The sequence below is a fragment of the Myiozetetes cayanensis genome, unplaced genomic scaffold, assembly GCF_022539395.1.
Source record: "Myiozetetes cayanensis isolate MyiCay16 unplaced genomic scaffold, myiCay2020 scf17, whole genome shotgun sequence".
NCBI classification, from domain to species: Eukaryota; Metazoa; Chordata; class Aves; order Passeriformes; family Tyrannidae; genus Myiozetetes; species Myiozetetes cayanensis.
The window spans coordinates 18,207,859-18,226,239 of NW_026087378.1; the positions used below are offsets into that span (position 1 = coordinate 18,207,859).

General features: G+C 52.0%; 1 protein-coding gene across 3 annotated transcripts; it reads left to right on the top strand.

Annotated features, from left to right (window-relative positions):
• The first annotated feature begins 2,835 nt into the window (after positions 1–2,835).
• On the top strand, positions 2,836–17,463 carry HDAC3 (histone deacetylase 3). Of its 3 annotated transcripts, XM_050312347.1 has the most exons (15): positions 2,836–2,955; positions 3,231–3,313; positions 8,947–9,089; positions 10,271–10,352; positions 10,514–10,570; positions 10,666–10,721; positions 12,627–12,760; positions 13,012–13,092; positions 13,179–13,252; positions 13,404–13,468; positions 14,204–14,293; positions 14,410–14,468; positions 15,075–15,154; positions 15,493–15,650; positions 16,322–17,463. In XM_050312347.1, exons 1-15 carry the CDS (start codon positions 2,901–2,903, stop codon positions 16,389–16,391), a joined length of 1,287 nt encoding a protein of 428 aa, XP_050168304.1. In that variant the 5' UTR covers positions 2,836–2,900; the 3' UTR covers positions 16,392–17,463. The 3 variants fall into 3 exon arrangements, with proteins under 3 accessions (XP_050168304.1, XP_050168303.1, XP_050168305.1); XM_050312346.1 differs by lacking the exons at positions 2,836–2,955; positions 3,231–3,313 and having other exon boundaries at positions 7,852–9,089; XM_050312348.1 differs by lacking the exons at positions 2,836–2,955; positions 3,231–3,313; positions 8,947–9,089 and having other exon boundaries at positions 10,318–10,352; positions 10,666–11,422.
• The last annotated feature ends 918 nt before the right edge of the window (positions 17,464–18,381 follow it).

Genomic DNA, 18,381 nt, shown 5'->3' on the forward strand with positions numbered 1-18,381 from the left:
ACTAGCACTTCAGTGGTCAAACTACGAGCCTAGTCCCACGCAACCCCTCACAGGTAACCCAAAAAGGACACCAGGGCTCCTCTCTGCCCCAAGAGCAGACAGAATGGCAGGCATGAATCCACACAGCTGAGCTCTCCCTTCCAAGCAGCTGCCGTGTCCATCCTGGCCAGTGGGGATGGTCCCCACATGGGGATGAAGCCCCAAACCAAGTTGGGTTGGTGTGGACGTGGCCAGGGGCTGAATGCTCAGAGTCCAGAGTCTGGACTCTGCACCCTCTGTCCTCTCTTGACCCCATCCCAGCTCCTGTCCCCATCCTGTGTGACCCCACCAAGGCAGCGTGAGCTGACACACAGGGCAATCCATCCAGATGTCTGGGACAGGCAGCTGCCTGCTTCCTGCCTGCCCACTGCATCCAGCACCATCATCCCCTGCCCTTCCTCCCTGGGTCACTCACTCAGGCCTTCCCAGGACTGAATCCTGGGGGCCCTTGGAGGCTCTGGTCCCTCTCATGGCATTGCCTGGAAGCCCTTAAATTTTAAGCTTCCACCTCAAAAGGTGGATGTGGAGGGAGGAACAGAGTGACCAAGGAGAGGGTGGAGGGATAGCTCTGTCCCTGTCACCTCATCCCTCACCCAGGTGAGGTGCCACGTTACCTCTCGTCCGCTCTCTTCCCACAGCTCCTCCACAGCCATCAGAGCCAATGTCACCCCACAAACAAGGGGAATGCACCCACTCAGGGGATGGGCCACCCCAGCCCCGCTGACTGTCCACGTGGTAACTAAACAGGCTGGATTTCCCAGATCCTGTAATCCCACAGGCAGGCTCGTCCAGGGGTCTCCACTGTCGTGCTCAGCCCAAAAATTACCGTCGTGTGTGCAAAGCTGCTCCATCCCACGGTGTCAAACATCTCCCTGAATCCTGAGCCCTTATTTCAGCTTTCCCAACGTGCCCAGCAGCTAATGGCCATTAACCATAGCATGGCTTTGCTCTCTGAGCACAAAGACCATCTAAAAATATCCAGCTCTGATGCTTTCCTTGCTCTGCTCCAAGACCCGTGAAGACGCTCGGAGCAGTGACTGCCTTCCAGAAGGGAGGTCAGCCAGCAGAGGGATCCTGGCTGGAAGCAGGGATGTGTTTCTCCCTTCCTCACCCTGTTACCCCAGATGAGTGTTGGGACGTGCTCCCCGGGGGCTCCGTGTCCCCAGCCAGGCGTTATCTGGTGGCAGCAGCTTGTGGAGCAGTGACAGGATAACCATCACACTGAGATGTCACCGTGTTCCATGAGTTCCCAGCACGTCTGTGTCATGCAGCACGTTCAAATCCCTTAAAATGATATCCCTTAAACTTAAATCCTTTAAATTTAAGTCCTTTAATTTTTTTTTTCCAGTGGTGGGTGCTGGGTCTGGTGCCCACCGTGCCAGGTGGTTGCTCTGAGTGCCCCCAGCAGGGTCCTGGGTCTCCTCTGAAGGTTGGAACAAGACGACCTTTAAGGTCTCTTCCAGCCAAACCATGCTATGATCCTTGCTGCATGCTCAGGAACCGATATCCAGAATGGAAACCCACAGAGAGGGAAAAGCATTCCCGCAGGAGGTGGCAGAGCCAGCCAGAAGCATCATTTAATAATCCCATGATTTAATCACACCATGGCACATTCTCTCATCCAGCTGCAGCCAGCACAGCACCCAAAATTTCATATCATCCCACTGTCACCTTGCTGCCCCACCACACGTGCCGGAAGCCCCCCTTGCTGCACATCCAGGTGTTTCCCTCCTGCACATTCAATACCCGGGGTCCTCTGAGAAGCCAGGGAACATCCCAGTGCCCATCTGCCATTGTCTCTGTCCCCAGCCAGCTCTTGGGGTGCCCCTTGGGGGTCCTTTTCCTCTCTGAGACTCCAGTGAGTCAGGCCGTCCATCCCCACCACAGCATCCTTCATCCCAACCTCTTGTCCATGGGAGACTGGCAGGACCAAGCCCAGATTTCAGCTCGTTCCCTTCCCAAGCCTTTGGGTGCTCCATTTATCCTTCCTTCTTTACAGCCCACAGGAGACAGACCTTTACCACCCTTCCCAGTCAGCACCTGTTCATTCCCAGTCACTGCCCGCATCTGGCTGAGGTTCAGGTTTCCCCCATTCCAAATGGAGCCTCTTCCCACCCGGCAATTTCCCACCTGGCTTTTGTCCTCCACCTGCCCTCGGTGCCTCCCTGACCCTTCTCCCTGCCAAACCCGGGGGTTGGGAGGACCTGTACCCTGCTGGGGTGGCACTGGGAGACAAGTGAGAGTAACTGGGGGAAGCTGGGGGTGACTGAGGGGCAGCTAGGATTGACTGGGAGACAAGTGAAAGTAACTGGTGGGTGAACCGGTAACTGGTGAAGCAGCTGGGGGGTGACTTGGGGTAGGTGAGGGCCAGCAAGGAGTAACTGGGAGCAGCTGGGGCTGCCTGGAGGAAGTTGTGGATGGGTGGGTAGTGGGCAGCAAGGTGACACTGTGAGCATTTGGGGTGACTGGGAGGCAGGTGTAGGTACCAGGTGAGCAGCTGGGGGATTGGGATTGTTCAGCCCGGAGAAGGGAAGGCTCCGGGGATACTTTAGAGCCCCTTCCAGTGCCTAAAGGGGCTCCAAGAGAGCCTTAGAGAGATTTTGGACAAGGGCCTGGAGGGACAGAACAAAGGGCAGTTGCGAGGCCGGTGGGAGAGAACTGGGATGAGCCGGGAGGGAACTGGGACGTGTCGGGGGCGGGCACTGGGACAGCGCTGCCCCTTACCCCGCCCCTCCCCATAGCCCCGCCCCATCCCCTTAGCACCGCCCCCCTGCTCCCTTAACCCCGCCCCCTCTCCCTCAGCCCCCCTTAGAGCGGGTGTCGCGCGGTGATGACGTAAGCAGGAGTGCGGCCCGTCTGCCATGGCGAAGACCGTGGCCTATTTCTACGATCCGGACGTGGGGAATTTCCACTACGGTGCGGGCGGGGCCTGCCGGGGCCGGGGCAGCGCCGGGGCCGCGCGGCGGAACGACCGGGACCGGTTCGGGGGGCGAGGGTGTGCCCCAGCCCAGCCGCGTTCCCCTCTCGGCCCCCCCCGCCTTGCGTCCCCCCTGTCCCCCTTCCCCTTCTCCCCATCCCTCTGTCCCCGTTCCCGACCTGTTCCTGCCGCGGTGCCCGCGGGTCCCGGCCTGGCGCGGCGGGTGTGGCCGTTTGGTCTCGCCCCCCGCTGATCCCGCGCGGTTCCGTTGCAGGCGCGGGGCACCCCATGAAGCCGCATCGCCTGGCGCTCACCCACAGCCTGGTGCTGCACTACGGGCTCTACAAGAAGATGATCGTGAGCAGGAGGGGTTGGGGACAGGGAATTGGGGCAGGGGGTTAAGGGGTTTGGGGGCAGGGAGTTTGGGGGTTTGGAACAGAGGTGTCTGCCCGGGGTGTTGGGACAAGGTGTTTGGGCAGAGGACTTGGGTCCGGAGGATTTCGGGCAGGGGGTTGGGGACTGGATGTTGGGATGGGGGTTTGGGGCAAGAGTTTTGGGACAGGAGATTTGGGTGCTTGGGAGGGGGGTTGAGGCGAAGGGTTTTGGGACAGGTGTGTCTGCACAGGGTGTTGGGATAAGGTGTTTGGGGGGGAGTTGGGATAGGTGTTTAGGGCAAGGGGTTTGGGTGCTTGGGATGAGGTTTGGGACAGGGGTGCTTGCACGGGGTGTTGGGATGGGGGTTTGGGACGGAGTATTGGGGCCAGAGGATTAGGGGCAGGGGGTTGGGGACAAGGTGTATGGGACAGGGAGGTTTGGGGCAGGGTTTTGGGATGGGGTTGTCTGCACAGGGTGTTAGAATCAAGTGTTTGGGATAGGTATTTAGGGCAGGGGGCTTGGGTGCTTGAGATGAGGTTTGGGGCAAAGGGTTCTGGGTTAGAGAGGTTTGGGACAGGATTTTGGGGCAGGGAGTTGAGGGGTTTTGGGACAGGGGTGTTTGCACAGGGTATTGGGTCTGGAGGTTTGAGATGGGGGCCTGAGGCTGGAAGGATTTTGGGGCAGGGGCTCAGGGCTGGAAGGATTTGAGATGGGTGTTGGAGACAAGGGGTTTGGGGCAGGGTGTTCTGGGGGTTTGGGACAAGGCATTTGAGACAGGTGTTTAGGACAGGGGGCTTGAGGGTTTGGGGCACGGGTGTTCGAACAGGAGGTTTGGGTGCTTGCAACAGGTTTTGGGGCAGGACTGTTTGCACGGAGTGGTGGGATGGGGTTTTGGGGTAGGAGTGTTGGGATAAGGTGTTTGGGACAGGGAGATTGGGGCTGGAAGGGGTTGGGACAGGGAGGTTTGGGGCCAGTGTTTTGGGGCAGGCAGTTAAGGGGTTTGGGACAGGGAGGTTTGGCACATGGGGAGTTGGGGCAGGGGGTTTTGGAACAGGAGGATATAGTGCGGGGCATTTGGGCCATGAGTGCTAACACAGGTGGTTTGGGGCTTGAGACGGGGGTTTTGGGACAAGGGTTTGGCTTGAGGGTTTGGGGCAGGAAATTTGAGACAGAGGTGGTTGGAACAAGGTTTTTGGGCAGGGAGTTAAGGGATTTTGGGACAGGGGTGTCTGCATGGGGGGGGGGATTGAGACAGGGTGTTTGGGACAGGGGTTTAAGGCAGGGGGCTTCAGGGTTTGGGACGGGGCACTTGGGGCAGGAGTGTTGGGACAGGAGGTTTGAGTGCTTGGGATAAGGCATTTGGGACAGGGGGCTTGAGGGTTTGGAGCAGGAGGTTTTGGGGCTGGAGTTTGTTGGGGTGGTTGTTTGGGGCTCCACACGTGAGAGGTGCCAGAGCTGAGCACTGACCTGCTCACGGCACTCGTGGGCCCCACATGAGCACCGCCCCTGTCAGGGGCTGTGCACAGCTCTCCTGTGTCCCTTCCCCCTCTCTAGCCCTACTCCTTTCCCAGCAAGACCAGGCTTGGAGCAGCCTCAGGCATTCCCGTTGTCCTGAGTCCCCCTTGGAGCATCCAGGGCTGGGTTGAAGGATCCCACTGTTGGTTATCAGTGCCCTGGTCACAGCTGGGTGACAGTGCCATCCATGGGGCTGGGACAGTGCCCTGGCTCTGAGTGTGGCATTTCTGTGTCTGCAGCACCTGCCAGGAAGGACCTTTGGGATTGGGATTGTCACCTGGAGAAGGAAAGGCTCCAAGGAGACCTTAGAGCCCCTTCCAGCGCCTAAAGGGGCTCCAGGAGAGCTGGGGAGGGACTGAACAGAGTGGAACGGCTTCCCACTACCAGGGCGCAGGGTTAGATGGGATATTGGGAAGGAATTGTTCCCTGTGAGGTTGGGTAGGCCCTAGCACAGGTTGCCCAGAGAAGCTGTGGCTGCCCCATCCCTGGAAGTGTCCAAGGCCAGGCTGGACAGGACTTGGAGCAACCTGGGATACCGTAAGGTGTTGGAATGGGATGATCCTTAAGTTTCTTTCCAACCTATCCCATTCCATAACACTGTGATCATGGAATAGGAAAGCTACAAACAAATCCTTCAGAAGCTTCCTAATTCACCTTGTTGCCCCACGGGGGTTCCCTCCTCCATCTCATTCCTGGGCGGTGTTTGTCCCACCTGCCCTTCAGAGCCCATCCGGCTCTCCCAGCCCAGGGCACTCCTGGCTCTTGGAAAGATTTTCCCTTTCATAAACCTGACCCATTAATCCTGCTAAAACATGATCAGCATGGAGTGACAATCGAAAGGAAAACTTAACCCTCCATCTTTTGGGAAATGAACTGGTTTTGGGAAAAGCTCTCAGGAACGTGAGGCAGGTGATTAATGCCTCAGGATACACAATCAAGGCAGGAATGGGATCATCATAGACTCATGGAATGGTTTGGGTTGGAAGGGACCTTAAAGCCCATCCAGTCCCACCCCCTGCCATGGGCAGGGACACCTTCCACTAGCCCAGGTTGCTCCAAACCCCGTCCAACCTGGCCTTGGACACTTCCAGGGATGGGGCAGCCTCAGCTTCTCTGGGCAGAGAATAGTAAAAGTCTTCTTCCATTCTGCCCATTCGGAGATGGGTTTTTCCCATTCTGATGTGCAGAACATGCCGGCAGCAGCTGCTGATGGGTTTGGGGCAACTTGTTTTGTCTTCTGTTCCTGATTCCTGTTTTCAGTGGACTGAAATCACAGCTTTGAACTGGTTTAATTCCTGCCTAGCACAGTCCCAGGTCAGCTTATCTGATCCACAGCCTGTGATACCTTTGCTGTGCCATGGGGAAGGGCCTGTGCCTGCAATGGTGGTGTAAATGTAGGAGGCTACAGCTCCAGGCACCTCTGGATTTGCTTTGTATGGCTGTCCCCACATGGGATACACATGTACAGTGTGTTTCCATGGGAATTGCCCTGTCAAGGAGCTGAGGAGCTGCTGTCAGAGCCATCAATGTGCAGAGCTGGCACACAGGGAGGGGAGGAAGAGGAAGGGCTCCAACCATCATTGCTCTGATTTGTCAGGGATGTAGGACATTCCCCCTTCTTCTCCTTTGTGCCCCACCCCTGGGAGTGTCCCAGGCCAGGCTGGACGGGGTTTGGAGCAACCTGGGCTAGTGGAAGGTGTCCCTGCCCATGGCAGGGGGTGGAATGAGATGATTCTAAACTTCTCCAACCCAAAGCATTCTGTGATTCCATGACTCCGTGGACAATGTGTGGGCAGGACAAGGTGCACAGATCCTGTAGGTGTGTGTGCAATATAATTTTCCTGCTTTTTATTTTTTAGGCCCAAATCTGATCAGCCAAACCAATACAAGAGGGGCAGAGGGAAAAGCCGGATCTGAGCTGCTCTGAACCTGCAGCTGCAGAACTTGGTTGTTGTCTCCAGCTCTGTGCAAATGCCTGGAATTTGGAATGGGCTTGAGTTCAAGCTCTTCCACTGCTGGATCTTCTCTGTGCTGAGAGTTGTTGGTTCAGTGAAAGCAGATTGAAAATCGGCTGTCCCAAAGCTAAAGCCCAGTGTCAAGTTTTAAAGGAAGGTGCTAAAATGGACCAGGTTCTTGATCATAGGATCAGTAAAGTTGGAAAAACCCTCTAAGATCGAGTCCAGCCATTGTCCCAGGACTGCCAAGGCCACCACTAACCCATGTCCCCAAGTGCCACATCCACATGGCTTTTAAATCCCTCCAGGATGACTCCACCACTGCTCTGGGCAGCTGTGCCAGGGCCTGAACACCCTTTCAGTGGAGAAATTTTCCCAATATCCAACCTAAACCTCCCCTGGTGCAACTTGGGGCCATTTCCTCTCACTCTGTCATTACCCCCGCCTAGTTCCACCGTCCTGTCAGGGAGTTGTAGGGATGCAATGTATGAAACGAATTGGGGATGTTTAAACTTGAGAAGAGCTTTCCTAAATAATATAATTCCCTTGTAAAATAACATCCAGTGTGGTGACCACTGCCCTGGGTGGAGTTGCAGCACTTGGGGAACCTTTGCAGATTTTCCCTTTTTTCCTGTCAGTGTGTGAACTTCCACAAATAACTTCCCTTTTCCTTGCAGGAACAGCAAAAAAACCCCCCATATTCAGACATAACACTTTTAAAGGTCAACTCCATGTCTGAGGGAGGCAGTGGGCAGAGCTCTACATTTTGCCACATTTTAAGGCTTGAAACTCTTTGTCTGGGGTTTGTATTTTCCACCTGAAAACCTCAGAGGCAGCTTCATTTTGAACAGTCAGTGACTGACAAAGTTAGGAACAGATAAAAGCAGGAATTGTGGTCAGCTGGGACTATAAAAAGCATTGTTAACTTTGTGTTGTGGATGCACCATCTGCTCTCTCTGCCTCCTCCAAATAAAAGGCTTCTATCCTGTCAGGCTGGGTTTGCGTCTTCCCACCTTTTCCAGCTTGGGAGGGTGGGTGGGATTGCTGGGACTGGGTGAAGGGTGGAAGGATGCAGGGTTTGGTCAATTTTCGGGTAAATTTTGGTCTATTTTTCCCTGCCTTTCTGTTTAAATCACCTATCCCTACTTTTTGTTGTCTAAGAGAGCCTCTGGATATCCAGTGAGAGCCATTTCTCCTCTGTGATGACTCTTTAGCTTTGGGTTTGGTCTTGTTTGATTTCATGAACCTTCTGGATTCCTGGAGCCCTCCTTGGAAATGGAAACACCAAACTCCACATCCGTGTGGAAAGCACCAGGAGGGGAGGAGATGGGCTTGTCTGGGTGTATTGCGGCTCTGAAAATGAACAGGAAACAGGAACACTGCTGCAGCTTTCCTGATAAATTTCCCTTTGGAGACCAGTTTGTGCATCTTGCTGTTATTTCCATGTCCCATTTTCCCTGTAAAGTGGTTGCTTTAAATAAGAGAATTTGGGAGACACCAAAAAGATCCCTTATGTATTTAATTTGCTCTCCCAGGTCCATGGTGTTAATTTTTAACCTCCCCTCTATTGAGGTATGTGCCCTAAGTGCCAAACTGGCAAGACTGAGTTGTCACAAGATCCTAAATTTGAGCCCGTGACCATTTTTCACCATTTTCCTTTCCAGAGGAAACAGGACTTACACAGTTCTTCCACCTGTTTGGAAGCTTTCACCAAACAATTTGGAACCTATCAACAGCCCATTCCAGGCAGATCTGTCAGAGGGACTGAAACCACCCCTAGATCAAGGTCTTAAAATTGTGGAAAGCTGGTGACTGAGGAGGGAATAATTCCCCTGAGTGAAGGAATAGCTGTGGTTTGGACTTGGCTGGTTTGTCTTGCTCCTACTCATGGAGGGTGGGGGCATTGGAGAGTTTGTGGCAACAGCTGCAGTCTGGAGAGGCTGGAGATGGGTTTGTGGCTGAGAGAGGGCAGGAAAAGTTTTCATGGAACAACTGATGAATTTAAAAGATCACAAATATCAGGAAGCCAATGTTGGAATGTTTTTAATGTACTTAGTGCAGGTCACTCGGCTTGAGGTTTCTTCCAGCCCAAACAAACACGAATTTGGCTGGGAAATAAGTGTTGTCTTTCTTTGTCTCTGGAAGGTTTTCAAGCCATACCAGGCGTCCCAGCACGACATGTGCCGCTTCCACTCCGAGGATTACATTGACTTCCTGCAGAGAGTGAGTCCCAACAACATGCAGGGCTTCACCAAGAGCCTCAATGCCTTCAACGTGGGCGATGACTGGTGAGTGCCCTGAGCCTCCTGCAGCTACAAAGGGGGTCCCTACTCTGCTCATGTCCCAAAAACTTGTAGAACCTCCCTCTTCTTGCTTGTTTTTAACCAGAATGAAGAGCGTGTCCTTCCTGTGTTTATCAGATTATGGAACATCCTTGATTCCTTTCCTTTAGATGGCTCAATCCTGCTTTTTAAAACTAGATTTTGGCTTGTTGGGTTACAGATTATGGTTCTACTTTTTCTGGAAGAGCCTTCAGTTCAATTATCTTTGTTAATAATTTGAGTGCTGCCTCCGGCCATGTGGTCCCAGCACAGGAAGGGCATGGAGCTGTTGGAGTGAGTCCAGGGGAGGCACCAAGAGGATCAGAGGGCTGGAGCAGTTCTAAGTGGGAGGAAAGGCTGGGAGAGCTGGGATTATTTAGCCTGGAGAGGAGCAGCTTTTGGGTTGCCTTTGTGGCCTTCCAGTGCCTGAAGGAGCTATAAGAAAGAAGGAGAGAGACTATTTCTAAGGGCCTGGAGTGCCAGGGCAAGGGGGAATGGCTTCAAACTGCCAGAGAGCAGGGTTAGATGGGATATTGGGAAGGAACTGTTCCCTGTGAGGATGGGCAGGCCCTAGCACAGGTTGCCCAGAGAAGCTGTGGCTGCCCCTGGATCCCTGGAAGTGTCCAAGGCCAGGTTGGACGGGGCTTGGAGCAACCTGGGCTGGTGGAAGGTGTCCCTGCCCATGGCAGGGGTGGAATGAGATGAGCTGTAAGGTCCCTCTTACAACCCAAACCAGTGTGTGATTCCATGGTGTTCCAGACACAGCCAGAGGGGAGCCAGTGCAGGACCACAGCAATCCTCTCGTCTCCTGAGGCAGGGTCTCTCATCATGTCCCAACTCTGGGCACATCCCAACAGGGGCTGCAGGACAGACTCTGGCACGTTTTGGGAGCAAGGGAAAGCCTTTTCAGGACTGGCTTGGAAGCTTTGGAAATCATTATCACATTCCCTGAGTTTCTCATTGGGTTTGTAGCCAGCTCTCTCACCTGCAGGGTCAGAGTGATCCTGATCCCAAATTAACTCTTTCACAGAGAACTGAGTGTTGCCTTTGCTCAGGTAATATCTCTGGACAGTTTTATTGCCGGCTTTGCTCTGGAGAAGTGGGCAGGGATGAGATGTTGTGTGTTTGAATCATGATTTCTTTTCCAGCCCAGTGTTTCCAGGCCTCTTTGAGTTTTGCTCTCGTTATACTGGGGCCTCCCTGCAGGGAGCAACACAACTGAACAACAAGGTAAGGGGCTGAGGTGCTGAGCTTTTGGAACAGAGATAGAGCTCTGGAAAGGAGGAAAGGCCAGAAGGGTGTTTGGGGGCCACAGGTGGAAGTGGCACAGAGAGGAAGAGGGTACAGGGTTGTTTTTATCTCCTTCAACTCACTTCTCTTTCCTTTCTCAGATCTGTGACATTGCCATAAACTGGGCAGGGGGCCTCCATCATGCCAAAAAGTTCGAGGTAATGAGGCAAATGTGTGGATTTCTCTGTCTTTGGGGCCCAGGCTCTGTGTTGATCCCATTCTAATGCTGTTTGGGTTTCTCTCTCTCTGGCAGGCTTCTGGTTTTTGTTATGTTAATGACATCGTTATCGGCATCCTGGAGCTGCTCAAGTAAGGACAGGGGCAAGGACTGACCTGTCCTGCCTGGTTTGTGCTTTCCCTCTGCTGCTTCACTCTTCTCTCTCTGCTTCCCCACCTCATTTCCCTTTCTGCAATCCAGGAAGCCCCAACACCTGATTTATCTCCTCCCCACCCTTGGCTTCATTAGACACAAGAAAGTGTTTGAGAATTGTATCTACCTCAGTGTTGTTGCATGAAGCTTAAGGAACACAGAGGAGTTCTTCCATCCCAATTCTCATCCAGCCATAAAACACTCATTTCAGGGTCTCCTGAGCCTCAGCCTTTTTGTCACAGTGAACCTTGCATGTTATGGCTTGCTGGAGGCAGAGAAATGACTCAAATCTTTCTTGACTTGCTTGAGTGGGTCGAGAACAGGACTTGAGCTACACATGGATGATCAAAGGATACTTGCTCTCAGTAGAAAAGAGTCAAGTTATTTTGGTTTTTAGAAAATGAAAATTAAATTCAGAATGGGAGGAAGAGTTACAGAAATACCTTCAATTTCTTAAATTAATCTGTTCTGGTTTTTTTTTTTTGTGTTATTTTTTGTTTTGTTTGGGTTTTTTTGTTTGTTTTTTTGGTTGGTTGGTTGGTTGTTTTTTTGTACTCTCGATTGTCACTGAATCTGAGACAAATTGTTTTGGAATTGTAAAGGATTTGGAGTTGACCAGACAATAGTTACATGACTGGTGGTAAGTTTACTTGCTCTTAAAGTCAGATTTATGGGATGTACTGGATTACTTGTACCTCCTTCCTCTCTGCCTGTCATCCCTGCCCCAAGTTTGGAACCTCAGGATTTCCCTGTGAACATCTGCACACCCATTGTCTAGTTTCACCCGAGTCTCATACAGCAGAGACCTCAAATGCAGGCCAGTTCCTCCTCATGGGAGATGATAATATGTCCCTATCCTTATGTTCCCTGTTGCCAGGAACCATTTCTGCAGCAGGGGACTGTATTCTGAGTTTGCTTCACACCGTGGGAGTCCAGTGCTGCCTCTGCTCTTGCAGGTCCCTTTCTCCCTTTCCCAGTGTGGAAGGGATGTGTCCATGCATCCCCCTTTTCTCCTTGCTGCCATTTGTCTGTGGGATGAATAATCTAGGAAATTTAAATAGTTTATATCTCTCTTGAAAGACCATCAGGCGATTTGCTCAGATCCCTGCAGGCACTTTGAAGCCCTGGTTCCAAGGCATGAACCACACACTCCTCCTCTCTGTCTTGGTGTTGTCTTGTTTTTCCAGGACCCTCCACACTCCCTGAGGGTTTTGGTGTGGATCCCCTGTTTTTAGGCGGTTGACCAGGTGCAGCATTTCCTTGGGAAAAGCTGGAGAAGCTCTCTCCAGCTGAGCAGGCATCTCTGGAGCTGGCTCAGGGCTGTGTCTCAGTGCTCCACAGCAGCAGTTTGACCACTACCCTGTAGCATTTACTGATGATGAACTCCCCTTCTTCATGCTCTCTCTGTGTCTCTGGCTGCTTTTACAGCAAATTTAATCTGGCCTGGAATTTCTGGTGCTCACCAGCTGAGACAGAGTGCTCCAGTACTCTGGCATGTGGAGGAAAGGAGTGTGTCCACCTCCTTGCCTTTCATTTCCTGATAGGATTAAAATCATTGCAGCTCTCAAAGATTAACCAAGGGCCATGTTGAAAACAAACACCTGCAAGTTTCTAACCCCCAGGTGGTTAAAACAAGATATTTTCATCATGTGCTTTCCAAGGCTCCATCTGAAAAACTTTTTTTTAATACCTATTTCCAAACACATCAGAAGAAAATGTTTCAAATGTCAATTGCCAAGCACATCAGAAGGAAATGATTTAGTGTGTTTGACTGTAGACAAATGCCTTGTATCCAAAGCATGATGTGCTCGGGTGGGTGCTGGTTTTCCTCCTGTGTTCCATAGGTATCACCCACGTGTCCTGTATATCGACATCGATATCCATCACGGAGATGGGGTGCAGGAGGCTTTTTACTTGACAGACCGTGTCATGACAGTGTCATTTCACAAATACGGGAACTATTTCTTTCCTGGCACAGGTATGTGTCTTCCTTTTTAAGTGTGGGCTCACTTCAGAATCCTTTGGAGGCTGTGCTGGAGTAGAAAAGTGTAAATCACAAAATTCAAGCCACAGGGAGAAATGGTGGGAGGTAGCGATTAGAGGGAACAGAACTGTAGTTATTCCTAAGAAGGAGGGGTCCTAACTAAGTTAAGAGACTCAGCCCAGAGCTGATCTGGCCTTTCCACCCCTGTGAAGTGTCAGAGCTGTTGTGACTGCCCTGTTTTGCAGGTGACATGTATGAGGTGGGTGCAGAGAGTGGCCGTTACTACTGTCTGAACGTGCCCCTACGGGATGGTATCGATGACCAGAGTAGGTGTTCCTGCCCTTTCCCCCTGCCCAGGTGTTTCCTGATCCTCTGTTCCAAAGCCATGACAGACCTACCTTTCTCTCCAAAGGTTACAAACACCTCTTCCAGCCAGTCATTAACCAGGTGGTAGATTACTACCAGCCCACCTGCATAGTGCTGCAGGTAAGGAGGCAAAGCTCTGCACACAGCCCTCCATTTTGGAGGCTGTAGGTTGGAGAGGGCTATCCCTGTGTTCCCTGCTGTTCCTGGGGTAGCAGGGTTGGTGTGTATTTGGAAAGCAGTGCCAAAATTCTCTTGTTTTTCTGTTCCCCAGTGTGGTGCTGATTCTCTGGGTTGTGACCGTTTGGGCTGTTTTAACCTCAGTATCAGAGGCCATGGGTAAGTGCAGGGGACTGGGCAGAGAGGGACCATCTGAAGGGCTCTAGTGACTCTGCTGTGAGGTTTGAGCTTTGGCTTTGGCCTTCCAGCAGTTTTTGGGGGGGTCTTAATGTTTGTGTGACAGGAGTAGGTCTGAGAATGAGACTTTTGTACAAGTGGTTCAGGGCAGCACATGGAGATACTCCGAGGGCTGGAGCCCCTGTGCTCTGGAGCCAGGCTGGGAGAGCTGGGGGGGAGAAGAGAAGGCTCCAGGGAGACCTGAGAGCCCCTTCCAGTGCCTAGATGGACTCCTAGAGAGATAGAGAGGGACATGGAGGGACAGGACAACGGGGAATAGCTTCCCACTGCCAGAGGGCAGGGTTAGATGGGAAACTGGGAAGGAATTCTTCCCTGTGAGGGTGGGAAGGCCCTGGCACAGGTTGCCAGAGAAGCTGTGGCTGCCCCTGGATCCCTGAAAGTGCCCAAGGCCAGGTTGGTGGAGGCTTGGAGCAACCTGGGCTGGTGGAAGGTGTCCCTTGTCCATGGCAGAGAGGTGGAATGAGATGGGCTTTAAGGCCCCTTCCCATCCAAACCATTGTGATGATGATTCTGTGGTTCAGGCCCCGGGAGTGGAAACCCTGAGCTCTGGATGGGTCACACCAGCTGTGGTGGTGTTTGATTGCACTGGGGCATTTCTGACCCAGGAATCTATGCTGCAGTTCACAGCTCTGACATTCTATTTTTGGGGGGTTATAGGGAGTGCGTGGAGTATGTGAAGAGCTTCAACATCCCCTTGCTGGTCCTGGGAGGAGGTGGTTACACAGTCCGGAATGTGGCACGATGCTGGTGAGTCTCTTCTCTGCTTGGTGAAGGGCACTGGGAGAGCAACTGCTGTGGGATTTGTCCCTACATTTACCATGTCTCTTTCTCTGGACTAAGATCACCTTTTGCCACGTTTTCAGGACTTACGAAACGTCATTGCTTGTAGATGAAGCAATTAGTGAAGAGCTACCATACAGTGGTAAGTTGGGAGCTCCCTTTTTACCTCATTAGCTGAGCTAAAGAATTTGTTATATTCTATTCTACATTGACCGGGGCCAAAGCGACAGCACTTTCTGATCTTGGAGATGGCCTTAGTGATCCCTTGAAGTGTGGAATGGCTTCTCACTGCCAGAGGGCAGGGTTAGATGGGATATTGGGAAGGAATTCTTCCCTGTGAGGGTGGTGGGGCCCTGGCACAGGTTGCCCAGAGAAGCTGTGGCTACCCCTGGATCCCTGGAAGTCCATCGCCAGGTTGGCTGAGGCTTGGAGCAACCTGGGCTAGTAGAAGGGGGGTGGAACGAGATGAATTTTGAGGCCCCCTACCACCTAAACCATTCTGGGATCTCCTACCACCCACTGTAGACTTTGCTGGGCAGACACATTATCATTTAATTTGGATAATTTCCTACTCAGGGCCCCAGGTGTTGCTGTTGTTTGCTCTGATTTTGTGTCCAGACCCTTGCAGGCAGAGCTGTACATCTCTGTGCCTTTTAGACTCTGTCTCCCGCAGGCAGGGGTGAGGCTGAGCTGTGCTCTGCAGAGCTCCTGTCCCTCTGTGCTCTAACTCTGCCTCCTCCCACCACAGAGTACTTTGAATACTTCGCTCCAGACTTCACCCTTCACCCTGATGTCAGCACAAGGATTGAAAACCAGAACTCCAGGCAGGTGAGTGCTTAAAGTTGTGTTACAATCTCAGCTATGAGCTTCCAGAACCCTGTGGTTGATACTCTGTCCTGTGAAACCAGGTAGAGCCCAGGTAAAGGCAGAAACTGGACAAAAACCAAGAACCATCCCTTTCTGGGATGTCAGAAAACCTCAAAGCATTTGAGACCCTTGCTGGGTTGTCTTGCTGTTTCCTGTGTGCTTGAGTATCAGCTCTCCCACCTCCTCTGCTCTGATAAATGGCTTTTTGCACAAATTTTTCTCCACTTAGGTAGTGCAGGCAGGTAACAGTGCTGACTGACAGCCCTACTGGGTTGATCCCTCTCTTTTTTTTCATGTAGTACTTGGATCAGATCAGGCAGACCATATTTGAGAACCTGAAGATGCTGAACCACGCTCCCAGTGTGCAGATCCACGACGTGCCCTCAGACCTGCTCAGCTACGATCGCACGGATGAGCCCGATCCAGAGGAGAGGGGCTCTGAGGAAAACTATAGCAGGTACCAGAACTTGTTCTGGAGAAAGGGGCTTCTCTTTCTGTCCCTGCTGGGATTAGTGGGTGATAGACTGGAGACTGTGTTTCCTAGAACAGCTGCAGGTCGTAGAATCCCAGAATGATTTGGTTTGGAAGGGACCTTAGAGATCATCTTAAGACATGTGTATCAAAACCTTGGCATGTTTAATTGTAAGTTGCCAACTTCTGTTTTACTATCAGAAAGTTATGGCTATACTGCCAATGCCAAATCTACTTAGTTTGACTGAAGACTTTAATGTGGCTTAAACATTAAAAGCTCTCGCTACCCCAGAAAATACAATTTCACACGGTGACATTCAACACTCAAGTGCCAGTGTTTTTGTACTGTCTTTTGGTCAAGTTTAAAGAAACTTTCAAAGAATCACTTTTAGGCTTACAAAAATAAATTATTTGTCAAAAATGTTCAATAAATATTACACAAAACTAGCAACAAAAAGTATCTAGAAATCTGTCATGTGCAAATAGTTCGGAAGACACCTCCAGGTCTCAAGTTTCACTCAGAGAACTTCTCTAGGAACATATGGTGTCCTTATATGACGTTCCACAGGGTGATTGGGTACAGGGCATCCTCTGACCTTGGGCCCCAGGGGTGCCAGGGCTCGCCCTCCTCTCTGACAGGAGTTTCCCTTTCTCCAGGCCCGAGGCTGCCAATGAGTTTTACGACGGTGACCATGACAACGACAAAGAGAGCGATGTGGAGATCTGAGGGCTCTGGACTGCTGGGCATCCCACATTGGACAGGGATGCTTGGAGCACTTAACTGGGCTGTGGAGGAGCCCTCCCTTCATCTTAGACTGCACGTAGTGGCAGCAGGAACAACCCCACTGCAGGATTCTGCCGCCTGGAGAGGCAGACAACAGTGAAACGTGTTCCTGAGTTTCCACTACGTGTCATGGTTCCAGCTGTCACTGCTCTGGGAAAAGGGGTCCATGCTGTGTGCTGGTTGACAGCCTTGGGACAGCTGTCAGAGCCTGACCTATGCTCTGTGACTCCCCTGCAGGCTCCTGCCAACTGGGAGCTGGAGCAACTGTGCCTGCCGTCTCTGCCTCTGTTCCAGCACTACCAGATCCATCCTGCTCTCCCCAGCCCTCCACTCAGGTACCACTCGACTGTGCTCTGCAGCCTGCACTGAGTTGCTTCCTGATGGCCCTTCCAACCATTTGGTACTCCACAGCTTGAGGAAAACTATTGGAGACCAGGCCAGTTGTGGGGTCAGGGTGGGGAGTGTCTCTGGAGCAGGGAGCAAGGGATGGAGGCTTGTTCCTTTCCCCCACACCCAGACTTGCATTCACAAGCGAGTTCTGCAACACTGCTGAGTTGGAGACCCAACTTCCCTGGTGTGTTTGTTCTCCAAGAGGCTAAAATCCCTGTGGAACAGAGGTTTGGCTGCCAAGGTCAGTACGTGGTGCATCTTACATCCCTAATGCAGCTCCCAGCTGTCTTTTCCACGTTCACACATGGCCCTTCTGTTTGTTAGCAGGAGATTTGGGCTACTTGCTCCGAGGGGAAATCATTCCCTCTTGACTGCACCCAGCAGACATGGGTGAGGGAAGCTGCTTCCTCCAAGTCCTATGCCTTTCTGCCCTCACCCTGCAGAGATTTGTCTCAGCCATCTGTCAAATCCCAGACTTTGCTGCTCCCTCTCCCGAGCTGTCAGCTGGTACCTGTGGTGGTTTGGAATGTGCTGTTTGGGGAACTGGGAGGGTTTAACCTCTGTCTGTGCTGTTCTGTTTGTTTACTGATGTCTTTAAAGAAGAGGCAGTATTTTTCTTACCTGACCTGTTGTTTGACTGTTTAATACTCACACCTTTCTGACTCCTATTTTCCCAAGGATCAAGCACATCCCTGTCAGGGTAGTGTCATCCACTGTCTGAATGAATGGAGGGAATTCCCCTCAGAGTAAATGTTGGTGAGTTTTCAGCATTGGTGCACATGAGGAGAGCCCCCTGAACTCCCTTACAAGAGGCCAAGTGTAGTGAACACTCTTGATCATGCCTCTGAATCCAGTAAAAGCTTTGGAGGAAGCTGCAGAGCTGATGCAGGAAATCTTTCCTGCTGTTATTTTAAATAGCATGATTTCTTGGAGTTGCAGTGTCCATAACAACCTACTCTTTTTGCACTTTCCCAAATCCCTCAGTGGTGGCTCGTTTGTGGTTCATGTAATTACAACATGAAGCAGGCAGTTAGTTAGGGGTACTCCCAGTTGATGCCCAGTGAAGTCCCAGAAATAAGTTGTGATACAGTTAAATTGGATGTGGAGAAGGATGATTAAAGGTACAGCACAGCTCCTGTGTGAGGAATGACTTGGGGGATCAGGATCCATCAGCTGGGGAGGGAGAGCTGAGCTGGGAAAGTAGCCATAAGGTCATAACTGTGACCCCCATCCCGGTCCATCCCACACCCCCATCCCGGTCCATCCCACATCCCCATCCCAGTCTGAATTGGTCTGGACCTGGCTGAACCGGTCTGAACCGGTTTGAACTGGTCTGGACCTGGCTGAACGGTCTGAGCCGGTTTGAACCGACCTAGACCTGGCTGAAACGGACTGGACCTGGCTGATCCGGCCTAAATCAGTCTGAAGCCATCTGGACCTGGCTGAACTGGCCCGAATCGGTCTGAGCCGGTTTGAACCGGTCTGGACCTGGCTGAGCCGGTCTGAACCGGTTTGAACCCGTCTGGACCTGGCTGAACTGGTT